This window comes from Aspergillus stella-maris, assembly GCF_047715825.1.
Source record: "Aspergillus stella-maris strain CBS 113639 unplaced genomic scaffold BDV14scaffold_4, whole genome shotgun sequence".
Taxonomy (NCBI): Eukaryota; Fungi; Ascomycota; class Eurotiomycetes; order Eurotiales; family Aspergillaceae; genus Aspergillus; species Aspergillus stella-maris.
This window is the reverse complement of record NW_027396798.1, coordinates 111,328-136,351: the sequence shown is the minus strand read 5'-3', so window position 1 is coordinate 136,351 and position 25,024 is coordinate 111,328. Positions and strand designations below refer to the sequence as shown.

Here is a 25,024-nt window from a genome sequence, read left to right as displayed (position 1 = left end):
GGAAGGCGCAAACCCCTTTGCACCTCCAAGAGGAAGGTGCGACCCCTCCATGCTCCGCGAATAGGAAGGAACGACCGGCGAGGGCTTGAGTCTCCGATTTGGAAGAAACGAACCACGACGGGGCCCACGGGGAAGGAGCAATCCTTATGGAACCGGTTGGAGCTGGGAGGGCGCGACTAGTCTTTGCTTGTGTGCGGTCTACGTTTTTACCTTAGGTAGCCTTTTCTACGAGCGTCAGCGTTCTTTATGTAGTAGGAAATTCATCCTTGTTCTTGCATCTCAACGTAAACAAGAATCTCCGATATTCAAATTGATAAGGTATCCATGGATTCGATTCGCTGCAGACGTAGATAGAAATTTTCAAGCAATATTTAGTCCAGAGTCCAGAGGCCCTCCTAATTGACAGTCCATATCCTAGCCTGACCTAGCCTAATCCCCTCCAGGCTCTATGTATCAATTTTCATTCAATAGACAAGATAGCAGAAGTAAAGGAAAAGAAAAAAAAAAAAAAAAAAAAAAAAAAAAAAAAAAAAAAAAAAAAGAAAAAAAAAAAAAAAAAAAAAAAAAAAAAAAAAAAAGAGCAAAAGACCAGCAACAAACGACGTAAATTCTTCACCAACGCCTCGCTATGCGAATTCGGTCTCGTCCTCGTCACGGACTCGAGTCGATTGATCGATGCTCGTTTATCAATGGATAACCGTGCCCAGCTGGCTGAATTACTCGCCAGTGGGATATGGTGGATTGTAATAGCGACAGAAAGAAAACTGTACAAGCGAAGCGAAGATTTCCCAATAGTCCGTCTCAATGGCCGGTAGAGTGGGCAGTGACAGGGAATTATCGATCAAGATTGAGAAATGGAGGGTAGACACTCAAAAAAGCAGTATCAGTCCTCCGCAATATCCTCCTCGACGTTTGAATCGAAACCGCCGTCTTCGAAAGCAGCTAGCATCTCGCGCTCAAGCTCATCGTCGTCCTCGGCTGGGTCTTGAGGGTAAGATGAGTCCGGATTTCGCGATGCAGCGGCTTCTTCTTCTGTTTCGGGGAATGAGACGTCTAGGTCACCTAGTTCTCCTTCGGGGCTGGGCCCAGTCGCCGTTTCGGCGCCAATATCGAGATCGGTATCACCTTGGGATTGTTTCCCGGACCCATTACTTGCGCTGGCGACTTCCTTTAAGCTGGTGCTCCGCTGATACGACCGCTTGATGCGCTGTGAGAGGCGCGAACCGGGAACGTCTCCTGATTCGGATTGAGCGTCTGGATCTGAAGATTCGTCGTCATTGCCATCATCGATTTCGTCGTCGCGCTTGCGTTTCTTGCCGGGACTCAGTGTCGGGTTTGACGTTGGAGGGGCTTCGTCTCGTTCCATGAAGGATCCTTCGGTGTCGCTTTCGCTTTCGTCGTCGCTACCTAGGAACTCTTTGAGTTCTTCGTGGACGGCTGCTTCTTCGTCTTCGTCGTAGCCAATTGGTGACGTCTCGTCTAACCCGGAGGATTTGAGAATGTCGTCGTTAAGTTCTGTATCCTCGTTGTCATCCTCTAGGAACGAGTCGCCTGTTGCTTCGTCTGAGGATGACAGCCACGAACTCTCTGCCATTTCCTTTGAGGTGGGAGAGATAGGCGGGCCGCGTTCGTTAGGATGGATGGGGAGGAGGTATGGTGTTTCATCTAGATGTCTCCATTGCAGGAGGCTGTCTATGAGCCACTGCTTACGGACAATCTTGATGTTAGGGTAACGAGTTGCTTCTTGGAATTTGGCGGTGCGCTTTCCGGCCGTTAGAAGATGTGTTGTCTTGTGTGTGACTCTGTTTGCGAAGACGACGCCGAAGCTCTTTGCGTGGAGAACAATTTCCAGGTTCGCGGTGTCCTCGTTCAGCTTCCATAGTCCGGAATGAACAATGACTACATTGCCCAAAAGGCGACGCTTGATTTCCGGAAGAATGTCTTTGACGTCGGGAACTAGCTTGAGATCCACATCTTTCTCTTTTGATATAGCTTTCTCGCCTCTTAATGCTGCAACGCGTCCTCCTAGGCCTCGTGCGCGTTTCTTCTCGTATTCTTCGTAGAACTTTCTGTGGACCTGCTCTAACCGATCGGACAGTTTGATGAGTTCCTGATCGTTGTCAATCAGTAGATTATGGCGTTGCTTCGAGGGATCTTGCGATTCGTCCATGCTTGAGTCACTGGATTCCGCCGTCTCATCCTCGGCATCTAATTCTTTCTGTTTCTGCAGGAGAGGTCGGTCCTCGACCTGATGCATGATCGTCTCGTCCTGTGCATCGCTTTGCTCTTGCAGTAATTGAGGGTTGTCTCCACCACCCATGGTTACCAGTTGTTCCAGCGTCGATACTTCTGTCGCGTCGGATTTCTCAGTTGATCCATTGGCATGTTCGATTGGTGCGGTTGGCGCGGTTGGTGCTGTTTCAGGCTTTACCTCGGCTGCTTCCTCCTCTTGTTTCTTCGGCAAAAAGCTCGAGTTGATATCTCCGATACCAACGAAGAAATCGTACGGAATAACTTTGATAAGGTTAGGAGTCCAGCGCCACACGTCTCCGCGGTCATCAATAATGACAACCATCTTTGTGTCAACGGGAAAGAGTCGATGGAGGTTCTTGACGGACAAACTTCCGCTCTCGTCACGACTCAGAATGCGATCACCGAAGAGCTTCCGGTCCGGGTCTATGATACCAGCAATAGCTTGCGCATATGATCTAGTTCCCATCGTATAGATGTGTAGCTCATACATCTCAGCCACGTTCTGCAAAAAGGTCTCTAGCCCGGGACGTAGTTTAATATAGTACCAACAGCCGCGCATCCCGGGTCCGTCATCCACCAATTGGAACGCTCGAACATCGCTCACTGCTGCATGGTTTGGATTGTCTTTATCCTGCATCCAATCACCAATAGTTGGATCAACTGCCGCGTGTATTATTGTTTGGTCTAGGTCGACAACGAGCGAGAGTTTTCGATTCGATAGTAAGCGTCGCTTCGCATCTTCTTCCACGCGTATGGCCTCATTTTCGCTGACAGTCAGAGCGGTGTTATCGTGTGTCATCTGAATCGGAGCGCGCATCGAATCCGTGATCTCCGTGTTATACGTCGCCCTATACAAGTTAGACCGGTCTGCTTAATTCGAACTTCCAATGAACCTACTCAGTCATATCCTTCCCACACTCAGCGCAAAGCCCACCATACTGCACCTCGTGCGCACATGGCTCATCTATCTCCACAAAATCAACACTACCCAGGTCAGCAGTCCGCACCCATAACACAAAGGCAGAAACAAACTCACGGTCCACTAATAACATCCCCCTTATCAACCTTCCACTGTACAATCGACCCATCAACAGTCGATTCAAACCGAGTGGGAAACTTCCGCTTCACATCGACCTTGTTCCCCAGTCCATCCCCCTCTGTGACAGTAGTCTGGTAGACATACCAGAATAGCGCCTGGTCCCTCTCCACCTCATCACCCGGCTGTTTCAGCAACGACGTAACGGTGATGGGGTAGTGGAGGCTCGGCGGTAAACGAAGAAGCATGCTCTGTACCGGTGTTGTGTTTGTCGCGTGTCGTTCGCCGGATTCGTATCCTTTATGCCCTTCGCGTTCCCAAAGTGTACAACGGACGAAGGGAAAGCCGCGAGCGGCGGTAGCTGTGGTGTGTTCTCGTGTCCGGCAGCTATGGAGCCATGCCCGTCGCCTGTGAGGACTTCGATGCCGTTGCCGAAACGTCGAGCCTTCAGCGGCTGCAGAGGGTAATATGGATGTCAATCACGAGTGTAAGAGTAAAAAGAATAAAGATCAGGTATTGTTGTGCTTGAGATGGCGCAGAGAGACTCGAGTAAATAGGTAGTTGCAGCTGGTAGCTACAGGCGCACGCGACGAAGAGAAGAGATGAGAGAAACGCAGGTAAGAGCTTGTCGCATTCCACGGTTGGAAAATCGGAACAAATAATAGATCAGAGTCTCATGTGTTACAGCAAGACAACAAAGGAGGGGTTGCGCCTGGAGCAGAATGCGGTGATGGGGTGATGAAAGAGAGCTGGAAGTCAGTGACCTCAAAGGCTCAAAGAAGGTTGGCGGCCAGCTCGGCAAGGCAGCAACAACTGCCTTAGTGCCTAGTCAGCCAGGGTTCCGTGGGCGGTCGGGAGCTGTCTCGTGCGGGGGCTTACTCGGCACTCCAGACTTGGCCCAGTTCCAGACCCTTCATTATGTAGATAGAGATACATCTCTTACAAGCTTGTACTACGCATCAGCTGCGCTACACTCAAGGGTGATGATTGAGTTGAGATGGCCATTCCTGACTACAGGTCTAAATACTACTTTGCAGCCAAAGACTGACTCTAGCTCTCGCGAAATCAACGACGAACCATAACATGATCACAATGAATTGCCGATTCAGGAAACAGTCAAAGTCACAACTACTTCTCGAGCTCTGAAGACATCTGTAGAAACAGCAACCAACGTATGCCTCATAGAGCTGCTCAATCAAACGAGAACCTGAAGTAAACAAGAGCTTGATAGTGTATCGAGGACACTACGTTTATATAGCGGATTCTTTGATCGTTTACTTAGCCTTGGCGAGACCGACGGCGCTGTTGCCGAGGTCATAGACGCTGTACCACCGGCGCAAGAAAGCATCACCAAGGATGGCAAGAGGGCCAACGGGCTCGGGGAAGTCCATGCCCATGAAGGCGCTGATGCAGGATCCCTGGACGTCAAGGGTATAGTCGTAGGGGCCGATGGTGAAGTTGTGGCCGGCCAGGGTGAAAGTGAGGTCAGGCAGAGAATCACGCTTGTCGCACTCGATGCTGTACTGGCCAGTGAAGCCCTTCTTGGCGCCGATCTGAGCGTTGCTTCGTGGATGTCAGTATGTTTTGGAGGTGTAAATGGGTAAGTATTACTCACATCATCTCAGCAAGATTGGAAGGAAGAGCAATGAGAGAGGTACCGGTGTCGAGAATGACACCAGTGTTCTCAAGGTCAGCAACATCGTCGCCAAGAGCAATGGCGTCGAGGTCAACCTCCCAGTAAGCCTTGCGGCGAAGGGGGATCTTGATAAGCTCTCCCTCGTAGTGGTCCTTGTCGATACCACCGAAGGTAGCCACGGAGGAGTCACCCTCGGAGTTGGCGTCTCCGAGATAGAAGGCAAAGACGGGCTCGTCAAGGAGACCCTGGTCAATCATGTTGTAGAATGGAGGAACAATCTTATTGACGGAGATGGTGTCAAAACCAAGACCGAGAATACCATCGAAGCGGCCGAAGGCAAAAGCCAGACCAGGCTCGCTGGTGGCCTCGGCGAAGTCCTGTCCCTTGACCTTCAGGTCACCGATCTCAAGGTTGTCCTTGGAGACGAATCCGCTCAGGCTGCCAGAGCCGTACTTGATGGCGAACTCGGTGCCGTTCTTCTTGAATGTGGATGAGGAAGATGAGTCAAACTTCTGGTGAAGGTAGCAGGCGATAGAGCCACACTCCGACGATGGAACCCAGAGGTTGGAGCTGCCAGTGTCGAGGACGACCTTGAAGGTCTGGGGAGGGGTACCGAGCTGGATCTCAGAGAAGTCTTGGAACATTAGTACCATCCATTTGCAAGCATCTGAAGTTATGTCATACACTGCGCGTTCATGAAATTGTCGACCAGGACATCGTGGCGGCCCATGGCGTTGGCGGGCTCGTCGTCAAGCACATGCTGCTGGAACTGGCCCATGTACTTCTGGCCGAGGGCAGTTGCATGGTCGGCGATGTTGCGAGTAATCTATATCATCAGTCAGCCTCTTTCATCGATAATATTCGGATTAGATGAGCTGGGAACTCACAAACTGTTCGGCCAGGGGGACCTTGTTGAGCTTGAGCTTGTGAACCTCGGCGGAGGCGCAGCCCAGCAGCACGGAAGCTGTGAGCAAGGACGTCTTCATAATGGGCGGCGAGAGCACAAAATGAGCGAGAGAACAAAATGAAAGAATGGACTCTACAAATATGGGATCAGGGCGATGATGGAAGAAGCAGAGAGATGATAGGAAGGAGTTGGAGAAGGGAAGAGAGGTGAAGTGAGATGATGCAGTCAGTCGTGCTTCCGGGTCACTTGCTCTGGCCTGGTTGCGGAGCGACACGGGGGCAGCCAATCATCGCTACCCCAGCTGCGTCATCGGCCTGGGCGCCTTCAGCCAGACTACGCGAAGGTAACTGCGTTTCGTGCTTATATCCCGGTTTCTGAAGTACGTCCAACTATCTGAGCAGTTTCTAGCCATCAAAAAAAGCCCTTCTAAATGTTCCGGGTGTTTTCATGCCAATCTCTCATTATGGTTGCCTTGAGGTCCTTGGAGAGCATGCAGCCTGATAAGCGCCGACAGCAAAGCTCCTCCTTATCAGACGTGGATCCGTGACAGTCCGGAGCTGACTAACCTAGCAGCCTAAGGCCTGCAGATAGATCGCCAGGCACCAAGGTACATCCGCCGTTGCCCTGAAGAAGCAGTGCAACGTTCTACTCAGAAGGCTTAGGGCCTTGAAGGATGACCTCCATAGGTGCCTCTATACTTCTCCTGTCGCTATAAAACGGGCCTATATATGTCTTTATTCAAGGCGCAAGGGAATCAGACCATTTCTGTCACGAATGGTAGCACCGTTTACGCGCTGTCCAGAAGCGCATTCAGTCACCTGATTTATCTGATTGACTATCCTAGCCCCTTCAGCCAGCACCATCCGAAGCTTCAGGAGGTTTTGATCTAAAACCTCGCTGCGTCAAAAATTCAGCAATATCCTCTGTACGCCGGTCTTTCGCATATCTTAGAGCCGCATTGCCTACTTCCTCAGCCACGGCACCTTCATCAAGCATCAAGCGCACCATGTCCGTCAACTCATGCCTGATAGCTAACTCCAAAGCTGAATGTGAAAACCGGTTGGCCCTTTCGCGTAATTGGCGAAGCATCTGCTGCTGGGCAACAGACACCGGATCAGACGGCATAGCAGTGGACATGCTGGGGGTAAGTAGCTCACGATGTGGTCCGTTAATCTGAGCGCCATGTCTGAGAAAGAGCCTCACGGCTTCCTCGCTCTTTAGCTCGATAGCTCGCCATAGGGTTATAGCGCGGTCGCGGACATTGATACAATCTTGAGACGTCCGATCAAGAAGAAGCTTCATCACCTCCACATGGCCACCGTTCACGGCCAGCCACAGGGCACTCTGTTTCGGATCATTTAGTGCACTGGGGTTGGCACTGCGATCTAGCAGCAGAGATACGAGACTCTCATGACCATGAGCTGTCGCTGCCATCAACGGGCTTTGCCCATGCAGACTCTTCACGTCAATACGGGCGCCGTGATCCAGTAAAAGGCGGACAGTGTCTGCGTGGCCACCTGCTGCTGCATAAACAAGCGGTGTTGCATCAACATAGAGCACATTAAGATGCTTGAGCCCCTGTCGAAGCAAACACCGTATGAAGTCCGCTTGGCCGTGTCGAGCTGCTTCCGCAAGAAGGATGCTGGAGAATTTATATTCACTAATATCCAGCCCCGCATGTATCAGCTTGTCCATCGTATCTTCACGGCCATGCATTGCACTCCAATTACATACTCGCTCAGGGCCATGCTTCAAAGCATCCCGGTAGAGAAATATATTGAGGGCGGAGTAGACACGTCGGCATGATAAGATGAACGAGTTTTTATGCCGGTTTGAATATAAATTATCCAAAATGATTCTGAGAAGCTCTTTTGGTAACTCTTGGAGTAGCATTTTCTGCTTAACTGTTAGACTTGGTATCAGGTATAGCGTGGCGTTAGGATGGCATTGATAGTGCTATGAATGTTGGGCTTTGAACAGCGAAGATTGAAACCGAGAGACACGCAATATAAGAGGAAGTACTGGTGGAATGTGCTGCACAATGAATGTGATATAAGTTAAACAAGCAAAGAACAACGAGTACTCCAGGGACAGGTTCACTCAGGCGTGCCCTACGGCCCCTGCAGGACAGGAAATTGGGGCTGAAAGTACGTAACCCGCCTTAAGTATACTTGACTTCTGCTCGCCCTCCGGTATTTCACCCTCAAAAACCAAAAGTACGTACTTATCTTCTAAATACAGTTAACACCGGCTATCGTCCACCAAACCAAACAGCCACCAACGCCCAAAAGTCCCCAGAAAAAAGAAGTCAAAGAGTTTTACCACGTCCATCCTTGGACCCCCCATCATTCGACCCGTAGGGCTCCTTCCAATTTCGCATTCCTCGCAACTACACTGTTTTCCCAAGCGGCGCGCGCAAGTACGCCAGTCCTGTCCCTTGACATCATATCGATCGAATTGAGACGGGAAGCCATCATTAAACTGCGCTGCAATCTCCGGGGCATAATTACCAAATAGCTTTGGGAGCTTATTGATATCCTTCAAGCGTTCTGACTCTGGACCCTCCTTGTCAATCATCGCATTGCGATCCTCCAGGTCTCCCACTGGGGGCTTGGTCTCGCCTATCACCACAATTGCTTTACAGATTACGTGCTCATTTGTGGCCGGTCCGTCTTCTATGTCCTCGACCTTGTAGCTAAATGCCGGGCGGAGAACAAAAATCGCAGGTCGCTTCTGATGGTTCTCGCCCACGGTACGACTGACGCTGTCTTCAGCCTTGTGCTATTGAGCGGCGGCGCTGCTGGTGGTGTAGTGAGGGCTCATCAACCGGTCCTGTTGACCTCCATAGTCGTACAGAGGGAGTTCATCGAGCGAGCGGAATTGGAGTTCTTTGTCGGTAATGCCGCACAGAATAGAGAGTTCGCTCGCCCGTGCGAACAACTCTAGCATTTCAGTCCGTTGCTCCGCGCTCACACAAATATCCTTAAGCAAAGGCTGTAGTGGGGAGTTAGAGTCATCCAACAGCCGCTTGACAAGGTGTCTGTGTGCGTTCTCCTTCCTCTTCCCCACTTCCACTCCCAAGTCGTCCTTGTTGGTCTGGAACGCCTTTGTTGCTGTTATCGCTCGGAGCATTAGTTGTCGGCACTTGACAGCATCGTCTTGCCTGCCTAGAGTGATCAAACAGGTCCATTAGCTTGCCTCTGGCATCCAAGCAAATCGCATTCTATGGCCGTGTTACTCACTCGTGTTCATCCTGGAGAAGAGCTCCCTGAGATAGACCGCAAACCCTTCAGGCGGCGTACGCAAATGCGGCGAGTGGAGACCAGATTCGAATTTCTGGTCTAAATAGTAAAAGGAATTCTCGACCAGTTCCCAGAGACTCTTGTTGACGACCGCATGCGCGAGCAAGCTAGGAATCTGATCATAGGCCCGGTCCGACGATATCAACTTCAGAGTGTCCAGCGGGCATTGCGCACAGTATCCCTTCGCACCCTCAATAATCTTCTGCCACTGTTCCGAAGACGTCTTTCTGTCCGCTAAGTGCGCCATGTCGCCTGCCGCATACTTCTTCACCCAGGACAACACTGCTTGTTCGAGCTCAGCGGCAAGTATTGATGCTGATTTCTTCTCATCGCTGAAGTCCGGTACCGGTGAGAGGTTCATGAATGGCGACGCTAAGTGCTTCATGTTAGGGATTCCTTCGAGGGTGAGGTCTTCACTCTTGAAATCGTCGTCTGCGGGCTTCGCGTGCTTCACGTGTTTTGCGCGCTTCGTGCGACTTGCTTTCTAAATGGAGATGTAGGTTATTAGTTGGAAAGAAAGCAGGTAGGTAGATTCGGCAGGGCAGGGCAGCCCTAGGTAACGTACCACTATGTAGCAGTCATCGTTGTCGGCAGCTGGAGTCTTTCTCTTGCGGTGACCCATGATGGCAGTAGTCTGAAAGCGATAACTAGGTCCGTGCGGAGTACTACAAACCAGCAAAAGATGATTCAGACAGTGATTACAACCATTCCTTAGGGAGCCATGACCTCTCTAAATACCCTGGTTAGGGACGATGGCAAGCCCAGATCTACCATGGGAAGAGTGGCCATTGAACAAAGGGCTAGTACAAAGAGCCCAGCGCCAAAATAGCAACCTACAACCTTCAAGTAGACTGCATCCATCTACAAGACAACTACACTTCCCGAGGCCAGTGCAGCCCGGGCCGCTGCCACTGTTATTGGGTACCACGAAACCAGGGAACAGAAGGGGCGGCACTTTTGAGGCGTCTTAAGTGAGGTGAGCCAGGTGGACAAAGGACAGACGAGGAGCATTGGATGGGTGTAGATGTACCTTCGTTGTGTCTTGCAGAGGTACACGACTTCCTGCAGTGTCTGGTGCGATTTAGGATATAGAGAGGTTAAGTGAACACCTTGCAATGGAGATAATTGTTCAGTTTATGTCCGGAAAGATATCTGATGGCTTGAAAAATAGGGTCGACCGTATCAGGATGATGAAAGTGGAGAAGAATGTTGAGGCTGGTGTGCCCGGATATATATTCTAGCAGCGGCGAGTAGATTCGAAGAAATATGAGCCGGCGGATATCATGTCAACGTTCGATTTCCGCGCTATCTACTCCGTACAACAGGATTTAATGGCAGTCGATTCCTGATCTGAGAAATAGCCACGGACTACATCTTACAATAACCAATAGTCTTGTTGATACAGTATATTGCTTCTCACTATGTTCTGCCACAGCCACTTCCCCACAAATGTCAAGCTTACCCATCTACCGGTAGAACTCAAGTCTGGAGAATCATTAGCATGATGGATTTTGAGTCGGATAAGAAAGGTACTATACCTGTCGGCTTCCTGTCCGGTCTTGACTTGAGCAGAGTAGGCGTCCTCAAGATCCGACTGGATGATGTTATAACGGTTCTTTCGGACGGCGCGGAGACCAGCTTCTTGCATGATAGCTGCGATAACAGCACCGGAAAGGGGCTCGTTGCGGACAATAAGGGAGTCCAAATCGACCTCTGGAGACAATGACATCTTCGACGCAATGGTTGAGAAAATCAGACGACGTTCACGTCTGTCACGGAGATTTGGAAACTCGATCTTTCGGTCCAGACGACCGGGACGGAGCAAGGCCGGATCCAAAGTATCTGCACGGTTGGTGGCCATAATCACTTTCACGTTGCTTGTCTGCTCGAAGCCATCCATCTGGTTCAAAAGTTCCAGTAAAATACGCTGGACCTCACGATCGGCACCGGTCTGCGCGTCGAAACGCTTTGTGGCAATAGCGTCAATTTCATCAATGAAGATGATTGCTGGCGAGTTCTCTCGGGCCATTCGGAAGACATCGCGGACCATACGGGGACCCTCTCCAAGATACTTCTGTACGAATTCTGAACCGTTCACACGAATGAAGCTAGCGGTAGTGCTGTTTGCGACAGCCTTAACCAGCATGGTCTTTCCGGTACCGGGAGGGCCGTACAGGAGGACACCACGGGGCGGATCGATACCTAAGCGGAGAATCAACTGTTAGTCGGGGCAAACGTGGATAAGGAATGCTGGGTTTCGAAGCATACCGATCTGCTTGTAGAGGTCAAAGTGCGTCAGAGGAAGCTCGACGGCTTCCCGGATCTCTTGCTTCTGCATGTCAAGTCCACCAACATCCGCATATGTCACATCCGGCTTCTCATTCTCGCCTAGCATCGCAATAGAGGAGTCCGCCTCCGGTGGTAGAATATCGACAAGGGCATTGGAGTGACGGTGCAGCGCAACGGATGACGACGGTTTCAGCTTCTCGCGGTCGAGGGTGGAGAGGATGCGAACGACGTAATTCGAGCCGGTCGACGACTGTACGATACCGGTGCTAAAAACATGGGTTAGAATGGATTTTCTATGATTATAGTTCTGCGACTGCCGTACTTTTGATCGATCGCTTCCATGAACTGGCCAATGACCAAAGGCACACTCTGTATCCGCTTGATCTCCTCCTGTGCACGAACAAGCTCCCTCTTCAAACTCCTAGAAGAACGAGTTAGCACAGTCGCATACTGCGAGCTGTGATGCCCCAAACCTTTGCTCATCCTTGATGTATTCCTCTTGAAGTTTGATGTACCTAGTTCATTGGTCAGCTCAAACAGCCGGCTTCTACCTTGAGACAGAACGTACTCCAGATGTCTTTGCAACTTCTTCAACGTAGCGTACTCATCACCGTCGTCGGCACCGGTCCCTTCAAGCGAGTCGATGTTCGGGATAATATCCAAGGGAGCTGCCTTCGTGTGAGACGAGAGCGCGCTCACCGGGTTCTCCACGGCAACGTCCCCCATTGCGAATGAAGCTTGATGAGGTAGTTAGAAGGTCTGACTTTTTGAGGGTGGTGGTGGATGGTGCAAAAGGACGAGATGATAATTGTGGTTGAGGTGTTTAAGAGCCTTGTTTGATCGGAGCTTCGCCAGCAACAGCGATAGACGCATCACGTAGCTCTGGTCCGGATACGTCACGTGACCCGTTGCTTGGCGCCGCGTCGCCGGGGCGTGGCAAAGAAGCAATCAGAACTCCCAAATCGAAGTTGAATGAATGATCAAGGCGCATCTGCCGACGAGATCCACTGAAATGGTACCCCGTACATGCCGGCTGCTATCAAGGCACGCATTTTGGAGGCAGTTGACTCTACGAACTTGTGATACCGACTTCACCTTGCTATCCGGCGAGGCATGTTAGCAGCCCGCCCATGGGTGAGAGTGTAGCTCTAGACTACAGTAGGCTACCTGCACTTTTGCAGAGAATCTACAATAATGTTTCCTAGGACTAGTGTGACTGTAATTTTCTCGGAACCTAGTAACGAAATCATCCCAACTCTAGCTGCTGATCGCTGGTTCGGCTGCAATGACCGGGCGATATGGCTGAGTTTCCTGATGACGCAGGTGAATCACAGCGAGACGGTCAACGAGTCTACCAGGCTTGTTACAGCTGTGCTTTCAGGACAGGCAGCATTGCATTCTCTGCATTTGAACCTTCTAGCTAATAGCTCATCTTCAAAATCAGCCCAATCGTTTACACTCGCAGTGGAGCATTATAAGGACGTGGCAGGTGGGACAGCAATCCATGGACAGGACGCGGGAGTGTCTTGCAGGCCTGTGAATTAGGGATCTAGAGTTGGGAAGCCCCAGGGATTAAATTGGGAGACAGCGAGGGGGTTGTCAAACAGTTGCAGCTCCGTCATTGCCCATCCATACCTTTGACGCACTCAAGATTGGGCGGATCATTTCCATCAGGTGGGCAGCATGAGCCGTTATAAATAATCCTCTTCTCCGTGACCAAGCTCCAATCTCCTTTCTTTCTCTCCTCAGCTCTCTCCCTGTGCGCGATTTCTTTTCTGAAACTACTCCTGCTGTCTCTTCTTCAAAGAGCGTGCCCCGTTTCTACGCTGGTCTCCTCTTGTGCTCCCTACGTTTCTGGACTAACAACCTACTGCTACTGCTACGAGCAACCCAGCAAGACTCAAGTCTTCTTTTGATCAGAAATCAGCTTTTGACAGCTGGATCTCAAAAACTACGACCTGAAAACCAGTCAAACATGCAATACTGCTTTATTTTGATCATGAACAACCCAACTGCTTGTGTTGGTGCTCTGAGTTTGACCTCTACTCAGGACCGGCAGGGAGGCTCAAGGGCACCGCAGCAGACTAACAGCTCATGAGAGCGACCAACAGCACTGACAGAAAAAGTTCTTTGTCCCCCCTCTCAAAGGGTCTGAGCAACGTGCCAGCAGCAGATGAGCTCGATCCCAAGAGATAGTTTGATTCTGATTGATTCCCCGCTAAGCACGGCATTCCTTGCTTTGCACGATGAATGGCCGAAAGCGCAGCGGGTGGCATTCCACCGGGTCCATCCGGGGCGGAACAATGCAGGCTCCGAGCGCCCGTCACTGGAACCTCGTTGGAAACCCCTTTCCGCTAACCTAACGGACCGACTGACTTGCTTCTCCTGTGTCTCTGCTGCTAAGATTATTATTACTGCTCAGTTCTGGTAAGATAACTTACTGGAAAGTTATACACCAGTCCCCATCGGACTTTGATATCCCCAGCCTTTCCTCCCCGAATCTGGGGTGCTGCTTTCCTCCACGCCCGTCCCCATTCCCGGCATCTTCCCATCCCCTTGTGCCTCCACTCATCGGTCTTTCCAAGCGATCGAAAATTCCGTCTTTATGGAATACTAAAATAAGAAATAAAATACGCGATCCTGGCCAAGGGTTGTATACCGTACCACAGTGTATGGTGCACTATTGCAAGGTACGTCGCTGTTTTCTTACAATCGTCTCCCCGCCGCCTCCCTTTCCGTTATTGGGTCTGTTCCACGCCTCGCCCATCTTGTGCCCACGCACTGCGACTGGCCGCCATCATCTCGTTCTACGGAACCACCGCGCTTTGCAAAAGCTGTTCTTACATCCATGTTATGTCCTCTTTAAGCTTATTATCATATGCACCTATATATACAACTTATTTGTGCTGTTGCTCTCCGTCCGTCTTGATGCAGTCTTCCGGAGCTTGGCAGCTGCCATTTGCAGGCGTTCGCTGACCGGGCCTTTTTCCACCAGACGCTCTCTTGTTTCCTACTCGCGGGTCCCGTGACCTCCCATCCCTCGCAGTCTCTCAACCTGCCAGCTGCTATTTCGGGACTGGCTACCATCGTCCGCTTGTGAGTCGGCATTTTAATAGTCCAGCCTTGTCGGTATGTACCATCTTATTCCCTTATCTGATTCATTATAATTCTGTGATGGCATGAGTGAAACCTGTATTACTCTTACCTGTTCCCCATTCCCTTCCTTCTCGAGTGCTCCGCGTCGGTTGATCTGTTTCGGGTGCTTCGCCTCGGTCGTGTCGCAGACCAAGGCGCGACAAGCGACTCCCCAACCGACGCGTTTGACCTCAGTCATCCATCGCGCTCCATTGACTCAAACTGATTACTTGTTTGATGTTCGATGATGAGGCTTTTCTTGTACCACCATTTCCCATCGGTCGCACGTTGAATGATGGACTCGTTGCATTTGTGTCATTTTCTCTGACAGCTCCTTTTGCCTTGCAGATGGGTTGGCAAAACCGCACGACATGAATGCCTGGCCCCTTGACGCCTCGAGCCTCCCTACCCATGAAAATGGTGCTTTTCATCAGGCGACCATTGATCCTTCTGCGGCTTTCCTTCACAACTCCCCTACTCCCGACCCAAATCAGTTCCAGCGCATGTTCAATGGCGTACCTAGAAATGCTTCGCCTGGATTCGCCAACCCCAACCAGGTGATTCCATCCAAGCGCGCGCGACCAGAAGATGGAATTTCGATGTCGCCACGGCAAGCGCCAGGAGGACTTACTTCCCGTTCGCAGACACCACACCAGGTCCCTTATCCTGGATTCCAAGGTCCTGTCAATGGAGCTCCTCAATTCCCTCACCCGGGCCAGTATCAACATATTCAACAAGGTGCATCCGCAAATGTCTCACAATCCCCAATCATGCAAGATTTTGACCAACAGAGGATGGGAACAGCTTCTCCAAGTCCCTTTTCGCCCGCCGGACCTCATGTGGGGTCCCAGATGTCTCCTTCGCAGTCCGACCATCCAAGCCGTGTAAATACGCCGCAAAATAATTCTTTCATGCCAGGTCAGCCTTTTCCCCAAGGAATGGGAACCGGCTTCTCGCCCGCTCCCGCGATGACGACGGCCGCCGTGCAAGCGCCAATGCAGGCGCAGTTTGGCGGTATGCCTCCAGGCTATCAGCAGGCACTTGCTGCTCAGCAGCAGCAACAACGATTGCACGCCATACAGATGCAGAACCAGAATCGCGCGATGAATATGAACCCCACAATGGGTGGCCGCCAGTTGGTAGCAGGTATGAATGCCATGGCGAATCCCCAGCAGATGGCGGCCATCAGGCAAATGCAACAAACAATGGCAAAACCGCCGAACCCTGAGGGCTTCATGCGATCCTTACAGAAGTTCATGATGTCAAGGAATCTACCTCTAGATCCCAATCCTGTTGTTTCTGGGCGTCCGATAAATCTTGTACAGCTTTACGCCGCTGTCATGAAACTCGGGGGCTCCAAGAAGGTCTCAGCGACTAATATGTGGCCGGTAATATCCTCACAGCTACAATTCCCCACCCAGCAATTCCCTATGGCCGCCCAGGAGATTCGTGATCTCTATCAGCGAACTCTAGCCGCTTACGAACAGGCTTTCCTGAGCAGCCAGCAGAAGCAGTTCACCGACCCCTCAGCTCAACAACCATCCTTACCACGTCAACCCAGTGACCCCTCTGGCATGCAATTTCAGTCTCCCGCCGTCAAGCAGACACCGGGCTTCGAAGGCCCGCAGCAATTAGGGCACAACACTCCCATGAGTACGCCAACGCCCAATAGTGTTCATCAAGTCGCGGTTAATGGATTTGCGACCCCCACGCCAGGCAAGATACAGAACAAACAACAACATAGCCAACATCGTCTCAGTGTTTCTCGCCTATCCCAACCACCAACCACACCCCATGATCTCAATGGGCAAACATCCCAGTCCCCTGTGCCGTCCGAGAAGGGTCCGGGGTCTGTCGTCGAAAAGCCTGTGGAGGTAGATCAATCATCTGACAGGCCTCTAGGGCATCCGATACAAGAAACATACAAGCCGATGGTACTCCCAGACAACAAGTTCCATGGGCCAATTGCAGTGGGCGAGATCTACCAGCTTGGAGAAGACATTTCCCGACTCAAACCAAATATACCCTCGTTTGCTGAACTTGGTGTAATTGACATACATGCTTTAACGATGGGCATCAAGTCCGGCATGCATGCAGAAATCCGGGTGGCACTGGACGCACTTGTCTCCATTTCTTCTTCAGATCCGCCGATCCAATTATCATTGGACAATTGCGATGACCTGGTTGACAGCTTGATAGAGTGCGCTGAGGATCAAGCTGAATTTCTGGCAGAGCATGCGCCGGAAGTCTCTGATATGATGTTATTACCCTCGTATGAAGAGATTAAGCGCGGTTGTCACTCCGAATGGACATCATTAGCTCCAGTCGCCGGATTCGGTAGCACCGAGTACAAACTGGATCGGGCTGTTGACAGGCTCGTCTGTATTACCACTATTTTGCGCAACTTCTCCTTCATCGAGCCTAACCATGGTATTCTATCCACGCCTCCCGTTGTTGAATTCATCTCAACCATCATTCGATACCTTGGTACCAGAAACATGCTTCTCCGAACGCACCAGAACACGCTCGACTTCATGAAGGATACTGTCATCTACCTCAGCAATGTGGCTCAAGCCATCCATTTACCAAGCAAAGAGGAGGCACTTTGCCTTTTGCAATTTCTTCTGTCCTTTGCTCCGTTCCCAGGACCCACAACCTCACCGGACGGCGTCATGTTCACGGCATATAATCCTTCAATCCACAAATATACTCCCGCTGCCGTCGACTGCTTGGCCAAATTGTTGGCGCGTGATGAGCCCAATCGAACATACTTCCGTGCCATATTCTCCAGTGACGGGGCCTCGACCGCGCAACAAGAGCTTTTGACCCGCACCTTCGGTCTTGCTATCTGCCCTGTCCCCAATCAGCCTAGAAAGCCCCTGGCGATAGCAGATATCCGCAAAGTGTTCATTATGCAAGGGCTTTTGGCTGCAGACATTTTGTCAGGTTTCGCTGAGGGAATAACCGCCAAATCCTGGCTTGAATCAGTGGATGGCTTTGCCATACATCTCCTCCGACTTTCTTGCCTCTTAAGCACAGAGCGTGTGCCTCCTCCCCTTCCTAATTCCCGCCAAACGCACGCTGCAAGGGCGCAGGCTGAAGCCGAGGCAGGTGCATACGGTGCCATCATCAACCGAGGATTGGCTATTCTTCAGCGCTTAGCCGAGACGTCGAAACATGCAGATACCGATTCCACACTGAGGTTCGCATCCGGGATCCTTCCAAAGAAGGAGAGCCTCCTCGGCGCACTGCTTATGCCAAATGTCGACCCTGGCGTTGTCCGGCAACTGATCACGTATGCACGGCTTGCGGAATGATGAAACTACGTCCCTTTCTTTGGTCTATTTACTAGCGATGGCATTGAATTCTATTCCCTTCTTCTGTTTGCAATTTCAAACATCGATGTTTCTTATTCCTGCCTTGTCTTCTTTCAGTAAATTATTACTCTCAGATTTAAAGTCATCTGGCGCCGGTGGAAAAGGTACTTACTTGCGAGGGCGTGACAAATGTGTATTCTTGTTGCTCTTTTGCGCCCTGCTACCCACTCATCACTGTACAATGCTCAATACCCTCGGGCAACCTTAACCTGAATACCGATATGCGGGTTCATCTATATATGACTATTAGAAATCATTTCTGGTTTCGTGCGTATGCTTGTTAGCTGTATCTCATTAGTCCTTGTAGTTGCATTTTCTACCGGGCTTACCGTATCTTAATCTCAATCCCCAATTTACATAGCCGCGAATTGATATTCAACAATCAAGGAGTAGAGATTCCTAAGTCCTACCAACACCGAAATGAACAGCCATGAGATCGTTGAATATGCACTATTACATACAGAATGCCTGAAAGCCACGCCAGTAATACATAATCCAAGGTGACTGAACGAAATAATAACGAAAAATGAGAATGGAAAAGAAAAGAAAAAGGAAAAGGAAATAAATGAATAAACGACATAACTCCTGGAAGGTTCAAAAATGATACAGTAGGAAATTGTACACACACATCGAAGAGACGATGGGGAGGGCATAGGTGGGTTAGGTAGACATAAAAGATAGTCGATACCACACCAATTACCTAGCCAGCATGAAAGTTGAGAGAAAGAGTACCGTGATAACAGCCTTTTTCCCCTTTATCTTGTTTTTTAGAGCCATTTTTATAGTGGCATTAACCCGAGTTGTTGGGGTACATTTTTGATAGTCCCGATGAATAAGGATGTTGAGGATATGTTGAGAGTAGGTGGGCCGGTCGTGCAGTAGGACGCGATCAATGGGGATATGTCATGATCACGGCTTAAAAGTTACGCTCGAGGAGGAACTTTTGGATTTCATCTTTTCGCCAGCCCTGTGTGAATCAAACGTTAGCTCCAGTTCTCCTCCGGATGGAGTAGCGCGTCCATATATTCGAGAAGCGCGTACCTTGACAATAATGTGCCCATTCAATCGGTTAATGCTGATATCTACGCTCTTCGCAGCATTACGCTCGGTCGTCTCGAGGCCCAAGTATACTGCAAGATCGCGCCTCATGGCATCCATATCACCCTCTGTCTTCTGGATTTTCGTCTGCTGCTTGGTACCGCCGGCCTTGGTGACGAGGTAGACGGGGAGTTGGTTTGCGGGTGTACGGCGGACGAAGTAGGGGAGGTTTCGGAGTCTGAGTTTGGCAGCTGCTGGGGGGGGTGTAACGGGTGCGGTGGTTTCCTTGACGGACTGCGATTGACGTTTCAGTTGGGCGAGGAATGTGCGGCGCTGCTGAGTAGAGATGGGGAGTTTGGACGAGGAGGCGCGTTGGGTTTGGAGGAGTGTTTCTATGTTGGATTGTTAGTACTGGCTAATTTCTGCATATCCGGCGCGCTTTAGATCCGTAGCTATATGCTGGGCAATATAGGACCGGTGGCTAACGGAATGGCTATGACGTACGAGAACTGATCAATCTAGATTGGAGGCAGTGAGGAGACACTGAGCTACGGATTCCTGAGGGTGTGACAGGTTGCGCAGCGCGTTGTAGACAGCTTGAGACCACCGTCGACTGCTTGCGAACGGCGGAGGCTGGTAGAGACTGCATGAAAGAGGCCATCTGTGCAGAGGATATGTGGGGAGGCCGAGGGGAAAGAGAAAGCCGCGCAGAATTCGCGCAGGGTGCCCTCCGAGGGAGAATGGACCACGAGGATAGAGGGCGAGGGGGATGGAAGAGAGGGAAAGGGACTCGAGATGGGCTGATTGATATCGAGACAAGAGCAGGACCAGAGCAAGGACTTTTTGCTCTCTGAGCGGAGTCCGTCCCGCTAGTCCCAAAGTAGCCTAGCACCAAAACCAACCCTCCCGCCCACATTTTCTGAATCTGAAAAGCCGCACACTTTGCTCCTCATCCACGACGAAGTCACCGTCCCCTCCCCTGACCTCACCACCCCTCCGGTCGCTTTCCCGTCGCTGTTCACCATGGCAGCCAACGTTCCTCCTTCCGCTGAGACCGTGCTCGGCGGCGCTGCTGCCCACAAGACCGCTGAAGAGATCGCCAACCAGTACGACCTTCTGCCCAAGCTTATTCCCTACCTCGACCGTCACCTCGTTTTCCCTCTGCTCGAATTCAGCTCTGGTCAAGATGACGACTCGGAGATTGTTCGCGCCAAGTACGAGCTGCTGAAGCACACCAACATGACCGACTACGTCGCCAACCTGTGGCAGGAAATCAACAACTCCGACACAATCCCCGACGAGTTTGTGAAGAAGAGGGAGGAAGTTCTCGCCAAGCTGCAACACTACCAGGACGAGAGTGAGAAGATTACAGAATTGCTGCAGGATGAGGCTGTTGTTGGAAACTTGCGAAGCGACAAGGTTGCCAACTTGAAATTCCTTGAGGAACAGCACGGAGTCACAACCGAGATGGTCAACAGTCTGTTCGATTACGGTCGATTCCAATACAGCTGCGGTAGCTACGGTAATGCCGCTGAGCTGCTCTACCAGTTCCGTGTTCTTTCTACCGACAACGACAAGGTCGCCTCGGCCACGTGGGGTAAGCTCGCCTCCGAGATTCTCACCACGAACTGGGAAGGTGCGATGGAGGAAGTTCAGAAGGCCAAGGACTCGATCGAGACGAGACTGTTCAACAACCCCGTGGGTCAACTTCACAACCGCTCATGGCTGATCCACTGGTCCCTCTTCCCCTTCTTCAACCACGACCCCGCCCGCGATGTCCTCACTGATCTCTTCTTCTCCCCCGCCTACATCAACACCATCCAGACCAGCTGCCCCTGGGTTCTCCGATACCTCGCTGCCGCCGTTATCACGAACCGAAACCGCGCCCACAAGAACAGCAGCGCTTACCAGAAGCAATTGAAGGACCTGATTCGCATTGTCCGTCAGGAGGGATACGAATACTCAGATCCCATCACCGACTTTATCAAGGCTCTGTACGTTGAGTTCGACTTTGAGGAGGCCCAGAAGAAGCTTGGCGAGGCTGAGGAGGTGCTGCGGGGAGACTTCTTCCTCGTTTCCGCCGCCGATGCTTTCGTCGAGGCCGCTCGTCACCTTATTTCTGAGAGCTACTGCAAGATTCACCAACGGATCGATATCAAGTATGTTGCAGAAGTCAAGTTGGAACTCCGACCCAGAAACAAAACTAACAATCGAATAGGGACCTGTCCACCCGTCTCGGCTTGAACCAGGATGAGGGTGAGAAGTGGATTGTCAACCTGATCCGCGACACCCGCGTTGACGCCAAGATCGACTACAAGGAGGGCACAGTCATCATGAACCACCCTCCCCAATCCGTATACCAGCAAGTCATCGAGAGGACAAAGGGTGCTTTCTTCCGGACACAAGTCCTCAGGTTTGTCTACCCGGAGCTTTTTTCAGCATTCAGTATGCTAACTTCTATCTTTTAGCGCCGCTGTCGCGAAATAAACAACTCGCATGTCATTTTCGAACCCTCCAAAAGAAATCATCTTCCTTCTACTATTCCCTTCAGGTTGTTGGTTCTGTTCATGTTGGTAGTATTCCCCTGCAGTATGCGCGGGCCTCTTGAATGATATGATGGGAACCCAGCAGACTGGACTGGGAGTGGCATCAGGCCGGCGTTCAGGTGGTTCCGCTTCGCTTTCGAATTCCTCCTTACCTTGAGATCTTATTACTCTTATTCCTCTTTCCCGATCTACCTCCTGGACAAAGACAAGATACCAGATACCTCTGAACGCGGGGGGGCAGGGTCTGAAGATAGCAAGCTCTCTTCTATTTACCCCTCTGATGTAATCTATGATGTGGTGTGAGGTCCTACCTTTTGACTTCACGATCTTATCTACGTACTCTTACGACTCAAAACTATCGAATTTCTTTAACTTTTCCATTGCCTTTTTTCTGACCTGATTTCTTGCTTGATTGATTGATGTTGCTACGAACGATCTATAGAGATGATGACAGTGAATAAACCTGGTAGTAGAATTCCTTCCGTTCTGTACTTACCTAATATACAAGGAAGTAGAGCTTGTTACTCGAATTCCCTAACACGTATTTCATTCTTGTTCTCGCAATGCACCAGGTCAGTACCGTACCCCTTGGCCTGAACAGGGAGCGCAGCTCCCATATCACCTTTCACTATATACAACGATAACAAGTCCAAGGGGACACCTGGTTCCAAAAAATCAAGCAACATGGTATGATATCTCGCTGAAAATCGAAGTCAGATAGATAGATAGATGCGCCAAGGAGTCAAGTGGAAATCTAGCATAGGGGATATCTCTGGTGGTGATAGTCTGAGAGGAAGAGTTAAGAACAGCGCCGAGATAAGGTAAAGCAACGCAAGCGCGTGACTGGAGAAACAGAGAGGAAACAAAGAAGAAATAGTCTCGCATATGGGAAGGAAGACCAAGACCAAGACAGAGACGGAAATGCTGAATGTCTAGAAGTAGATCGAAACCGAAACACCGAAAGGAGTATGCCGAGAATGAACAGGGCGGAAGTCACGGGAAGGAGAGCCGAGACAGTCCTTGGCTCCATGCTCGCTCGATTGAGGGTCAAGAATTCCTGATAAAAAGAGATAATGGCCCTTGATGCCAATCATGAAAAGGGCAAGGGAGCCGAAATGGAACAGTATGCAACGACAATGAAAGAGCAGATATATGATGAAATTGAAACTGTAGGTATCCCGAGAAAGATGCGATGCTGGGTGATCAAGAGCTGAATCAAGAGCTGTAATCATTTGAAGTTCTCTGGAGAACCTCAATCCTTAGGACATCACCGTCCATAATCCGCCGGGCGTCTGCCTCTGGAACCCGAGGGAAGCCGGACGGGGATGATCTCGTTGATATAGGGTTCTGACTGAGCGTTGGAGTCACCGGTCATTCGGAGGGCCTCTTGCCGTTCATATTCTCTCGACATAATTGCGAGATCGTTTATTTGCTCCTGGTGGAAGTCAGTTCTCGTGACCACGTAAAGGTAGGAGAGCAAGAATGAAATGGGGGCGGCGTACTCTTGTTAAAGGTACGCCAACAATCAAATAACCTTCGCGCCCCTTTTGACCTCAGAAAGTATAAATGGTTAGGGCGTGTGTCTCCTAATATATGGCTGCGGGAAGAATGAATCCTTGAGGTCATGCCGGAGCTTTACCTGGTAAGTGTAGGGTCTGACGGTTGCAGACGGTCCCAAGAAGTACTGGATCTGGCCTAATACAATCTGGCGTGAAAGTCCATATCCTGGCAGCCAGTACTGTTGGACCTGAGACATCTTCTTGTCTGTCCTTTGGGGAAAATGAAGTGCACCCTTTAGGAGTAGCTGTCGTATGTGTGTATGCGCGTGGCTAAAAGAGTCAAACCGCTTGGAAAGCAGGTACTATCATCCGGGATGACGGCGGCGGTGATGGTTATGAGGGCCTCGTAAGCAAACACATACAAGCGCCTTTTATAGAGGTATATATACTTCGCATATTCCGTCCATGCAAGGGAGCATTACTAAAAGGAATGAGGAATGGAAACGGTCAGCGTTTTCTACGTGGAGTATACCCTCCAAAGGCTGGCGGCGCCCAGGAGAAGGAGTCGGGATGACTCGCTGATCAGCATGGCCTAATAAACAATCAGCAACAATAGAGTAGGAGAGCTCACGATGGATCCTGTGGCAGACAGATGAACAATAGCGCGAGCTGCGAGGGCTGTTTCTGGTCTGCTGTTCATGTCGGATCCCGGCGAAACCGCCTCACTATTTTATCCAACCCTTTTGCGCCGGTAATAAATTTAACAAAAGTGAGGCTTGAACCACGGTCGAGCTAGACTCATTTCAACAAATCGAAGCAATCTCTGGGATTGCTAGTAGACCTCGAGCGTCGTTCTGGTTCCTTGACCCTCTTGGCCGATTCTGCGGTGAACCTACTCCCTGCATCTACTGTAATCCGCAGCTGTTATGTACGATGCCGTGGCTCCAGGAATGGAGCATTGAGGGTCCATCTCGCAGCTCCTCTTCGGTGCGTTCCGCAGGTTTCTTCTGCTCGGACGAGATTAAGGGCAGTTTGCAGATGTCTGACATCCAATCCGGGGGGTGCTAAACATTTCGACCGAAACGGCGTGACATTGGATTGAACGAATGCCGATGGGATTGGATCCTGGTACGTAGATCTGGTAAGAAACCACGTTAAGTTCAGCCTTCCCTGTAGCTCAAACGGAAACCAATCATATCGAGCGACATCCTTGGAGGATTGCACATTGCTTTTTCTAGCGAAGCTCCCGGACTCTCTGCTCTGTTGGGTCGTGATGTTCGGATACACGGTGCCAGGATGCGCAAGGTGTTGACAAGCTGAATAAGGATCGTCCGACCCGAATTTCGATAATTTCTGCAGCGCTCCAATTCTGGAAAGAAGCTTGGCCTTTCCCAAGCTTGTCATTGACAACGTCGAATTGGATAGAATCGCGCGGATGGGATACGCTACGGTCGCGATTGGGTCTTCAAGGACCATAGTACCTTAGGGGGCATCCATGCTGTCTCGTATTGGAGGCTGCATATTTCTCCAGCCCACCGCGTTGGACACGACAAAGTTCGAGAGCGCCATACTCCAAAGACTCCACAATTATCGCGAAGCTCCCGGGCACCGTGGTTATCGTGGATTACTTGGTGTTTGCTGCTAGTCGATGCTGTTGCATAAACGCACAGGAATAGCCTGTATGCGAAGACCACACGGCGAACAGGTATAGGCGGTCTATGGGTCTCACTAAAGAGTACCAGCGCGACATGTGCACCGCTCATTGTTCCAAGTCACAGTTTGCGAGACAAGACGCGACTGCTGTTCTCTCGAGTCGGAGAATGAAAATAGCTCCAGACACGAACGAGGTCCCCTCGTCGACAGGGTCTAGACCCATTCGGTGGATGTCTTGCTATTGACCCGACTCTTTGATCGACATACACAATTGTCTGGACTCTGGAGGTCAGGGTTCTGGAATCTTGCAGGTTGCAGCTCAGGTTGGACGATCCAAAGCTTTTGTTGTGGAT

The 25,024-nt window shown here is 50.7% G+C and overlaps 9 protein-coding genes across 9 annotated transcripts; 2 read left to right on the top strand and 7 right to left on the bottom strand.

Annotated features, from left to right (window-relative positions):
• Window positions 1–587: 587 nt before the first annotated feature.
• Window positions 588–4,017, bottom strand: fcpA (protein-serine/threonine phosphatase). Its single transcript, XM_073767224.1, has 3 exons — window positions 3,290–4,017; window positions 3,151–3,237; window positions 588–3,101 (listed from the first exon to the last, which is right to left on the bottom strand). Exons 1-3 carry the CDS (start codon window positions 3,535–3,537, stop codon window positions 884–886), a joined length of 2,553 nt encoding a protein of 850 aa, XP_073632476.1. The 5' UTR covers window positions 3,538–4,017; the 3' UTR covers window positions 588–883.
• A 110-nt stretch (window positions 4,018–4,127) lies between these two features.
• On the bottom strand, window positions 4,128–6,050 carry BDV14DRAFT_164710 (aspartic peptidase domain-containing protein). The gene is made up of 4 exons (XM_073767223.1): window positions 5,813–6,050; window positions 5,610–5,751; window positions 4,905–5,559; window positions 4,128–4,852 (listed from the first exon to the last, which is right to left on the bottom strand). The coding sequence occupies exons 1-4, from the start codon at window positions 5,909–5,911 to the stop codon at window positions 4,564–4,566; spliced, it is 1,185 nt and encodes a 394-aa protein (XP_073632475.1). The 5' UTR covers window positions 5,912–6,050; the 3' UTR covers window positions 4,128–4,563.
• Window positions 6,051–6,086: 36 nt separating this feature from the next.
• BDV14DRAFT_164708 (ankyrin repeat domain-containing protein) lies at window positions 6,087–7,927 on the bottom strand. The gene has a single exon (XM_073767222.1). It carries the CDS (start codon window positions 7,723–7,725, stop codon window positions 6,682–6,684), a length of 1,044 nt encoding a protein of 347 aa, XP_073632474.1. The 5' UTR covers window positions 7,726–7,927; the 3' UTR covers window positions 6,087–6,681.
• Window positions 7,928–8,511: 584 nt separating this feature from the next.
• BDV14DRAFT_84724 (uncharacterized protein) lies at window positions 8,512–9,624 on the bottom strand. The gene is made up of 2 exons (XM_073777672.1): window positions 9,075–9,624; window positions 8,512–8,999 (listed from the first exon to the last, which is right to left on the bottom strand). The coding sequence occupies exons 1-2, from the start codon at window positions 9,517–9,519 to the stop codon at window positions 8,614–8,616; spliced, it is 831 nt and encodes a 276-aa protein (XP_073632473.1). The 5' UTR covers window positions 9,520–9,624; the 3' UTR covers window positions 8,512–8,613.
• A 732-nt stretch (window positions 9,625–10,356) lies between these two features.
• On the bottom strand, window positions 10,357–12,377 carry rpt3 (proteasome regulatory particle base subunit RPT3). Its single transcript, XM_073767221.1, has 6 exons — window positions 11,992–12,377; window positions 11,897–11,938; window positions 11,746–11,844; window positions 11,403–11,689; window positions 10,673–11,336; window positions 10,357–10,619 (listed from the first exon to the last, which is right to left on the bottom strand). Exons 1-6 carry the CDS (start codon window positions 12,147–12,149, stop codon window positions 10,601–10,603), a joined length of 1,269 nt encoding a protein of 422 aa, XP_073632472.1. The 5' UTR covers window positions 12,150–12,377; the 3' UTR covers window positions 10,357–10,600.
• Window positions 12,378–14,884: 2,507 nt separating this feature from the next.
• Window positions 14,885–18,081, top strand: BDV14DRAFT_84680 (putative ARID/BRIGHT domain protein (SWI1)). Its single transcript, XM_073777671.1, has one exon. The coding sequence runs from the start codon at window positions 14,930–14,932 to the stop codon at window positions 17,873–17,875; it is 2,946 nt and encodes a 981-aa protein (XP_073632471.1). The 5' UTR covers window positions 14,885–14,929; the 3' UTR covers window positions 17,876–18,081.
• Window positions 18,082–18,719: 638 nt separating this feature from the next.
• Window positions 18,720–19,771, bottom strand: BDV14DRAFT_84678 (mitochondrial 54S ribosomal protein mL49). Its single transcript, XM_073777670.1, has 3 exons — window positions 19,478–19,771; window positions 18,977–19,365; window positions 18,720–18,902 (listed from the first exon to the last, which is right to left on the bottom strand). Exons 1-3 carry the CDS (start codon window positions 19,632–19,634, stop codon window positions 18,852–18,854), a joined length of 597 nt encoding a protein of 198 aa, XP_073632470.1. The 5' UTR covers window positions 19,635–19,771; the 3' UTR covers window positions 18,720–18,851.
• Window positions 19,772–19,921: 150 nt separating this feature from the next.
• On the top strand, window positions 19,922–22,027 carry BDV14DRAFT_164693 (eukaryotic translation initiation factor 3 subunit E). The gene is made up of 3 exons (XM_073767220.1): window positions 19,922–21,132; window positions 21,192–21,386; window positions 21,442–22,027. Exons 1-3 carry the CDS (start codon window positions 19,997–19,999, stop codon window positions 21,458–21,460), a joined length of 1,350 nt encoding a protein of 449 aa, XP_073632469.1. The 5' UTR covers window positions 19,922–19,996; the 3' UTR covers window positions 21,461–22,027.
• Window positions 22,028–23,858: 1,831 nt separating this feature from the next.
• BDV14DRAFT_164691 (uncharacterized protein) lies at window positions 23,859–24,712 on the bottom strand. Its single transcript, XM_073767219.1, has one exon. It carries the CDS (start codon window positions 24,492–24,494, stop codon window positions 23,943–23,945), a length of 552 nt encoding a protein of 183 aa, XP_073632468.1. The 5' UTR covers window positions 24,495–24,712; the 3' UTR covers window positions 23,859–23,942.
• Between the last annotated feature and the right edge of the window lie 312 nt (window positions 24,713–25,024).

Bases quoted from the DNA above. Each gene is read 5' to 3' on its own strand.
- BDV14DRAFT_164710 (XM_073767223.1), bottom strand. From the start codon at position 5,911: ATGAAGACGTCCTTGCTCACAGCTTCCGTGCTGCTGGGCTGCGCCTCC. The intron at 5,752-5,812 runs GTGAGTTCCCAG...CTGATGATATAG, and splicing joins TCCCCCTGGCCGAACAGTTT to ATTACTCGCAACATCGCCGA. The intron at 4,853-4,904 runs GTGAGTAATACT...ACATCCACGAAG, and splicing joins TCCAATCTTGCTGAGATGAT to CAACGCTCAGATCGGCGCCA.
- BDV14DRAFT_164708 (XM_073767222.1), bottom strand. From the start codon at position 7,725: ATGCTACTCCAAGAGTTACCAAAAGAGCTTCTCAGAATCATTTTGGAT.
- rpt3 (XM_073767221.1), bottom strand. From the start codon at position 12,149: ATGGGGGACGTTGCCGTGGAGAACCCGGTGAGCGCGCTCTCGTCTCAC. The intron at 11,939-11,991 runs GTACGTTCTGTC...CCAATGAACTAG, and splicing joins AAGTTGCAAAGACATCTGGA to GTACATCAAACTTCAAGAGG. The intron at 11,337-11,402 runs GTATGCTTCGAA...TTCTCCGCTTAG, and splicing joins TGACCTCTACAAGCAGATCG to GTATCGATCCGCCCCGTGGT.
- BDV14DRAFT_164693 (XM_073767220.1), top strand. From the start codon at position 19,997: ATGGCAGCCAACGTTCCTCCTTCCGCTGAGACCGTGCTCGGCGGCGCT. The intron at 21,133-21,191 runs GTATGTTGCAGA...ACAATCGAATAG, and splicing joins CACCAACGGATCGATATCAA to GGACCTGTCCACCCGTCTCG.
- BDV14DRAFT_84724 (XM_073777672.1), bottom strand. From the start codon at position 9,519: ATGAAGCACTTAGCGTCGCCATTCATGAACCTCTCACCGGTACCGGAC. The intron at 9,000-9,074 runs GTGAGTAACACG...TGATCACTCTAG, and splicing joins CTTCTCCAGGATGAACACGA to GCAGGCAAGACGATGCTGTC.
- BDV14DRAFT_164691 (XM_073767219.1), bottom strand. From the start codon at position 24,494: ATGGTCCTTGAAGACCCAATCGCGACCGTAGCGTATCCCATCCGCGCG.
- fcpA (XM_073767224.1), bottom strand. From the start codon at position 3,537: ATGCTTCTTCGTTTACCGCCGAGCCTCCACTACCCCATCACCGTTACG. The intron at 3,238-3,289 runs GTGAGTTTGTTT...TGACCTGGGTAG, and splicing joins GGGGATGTTATTAGTGGACC to TGTTGATTTTGTGGAGATAG. The intron at 3,102-3,150 runs GTAGGTTCATTG...TAACTTGTATAG, and splicing joins TGTGGGAAGGATATGACTGA to GGCGACGTATAACACGGAGA.
- BDV14DRAFT_84680 (XM_073777671.1), top strand. From the start codon at position 14,930: ATGAATGCCTGGCCCCTTGACGCCTCGAGCCTCCCTACCCATGAAAAT.
- BDV14DRAFT_84678 (XM_073777670.1), bottom strand. From the start codon at position 19,634: ATGGCCTCTTTCATGCAGTCTCTACCAGCCTCCGCCGTTCGCAAGCAG. The intron at 19,366-19,477 runs GTACGTCATAGC...AATCCAACATAG, and splicing joins ATCTAGATTGATCAGTTCTC to AAACACTCCTCCAAACCCAA. The intron at 18,903-18,976 runs GTACGCGCTTCT...TGATTCACACAG, and splicing joins ATGGGCACATTATTGTCAAG to GGCTGGCGAAAAGATGAAAT.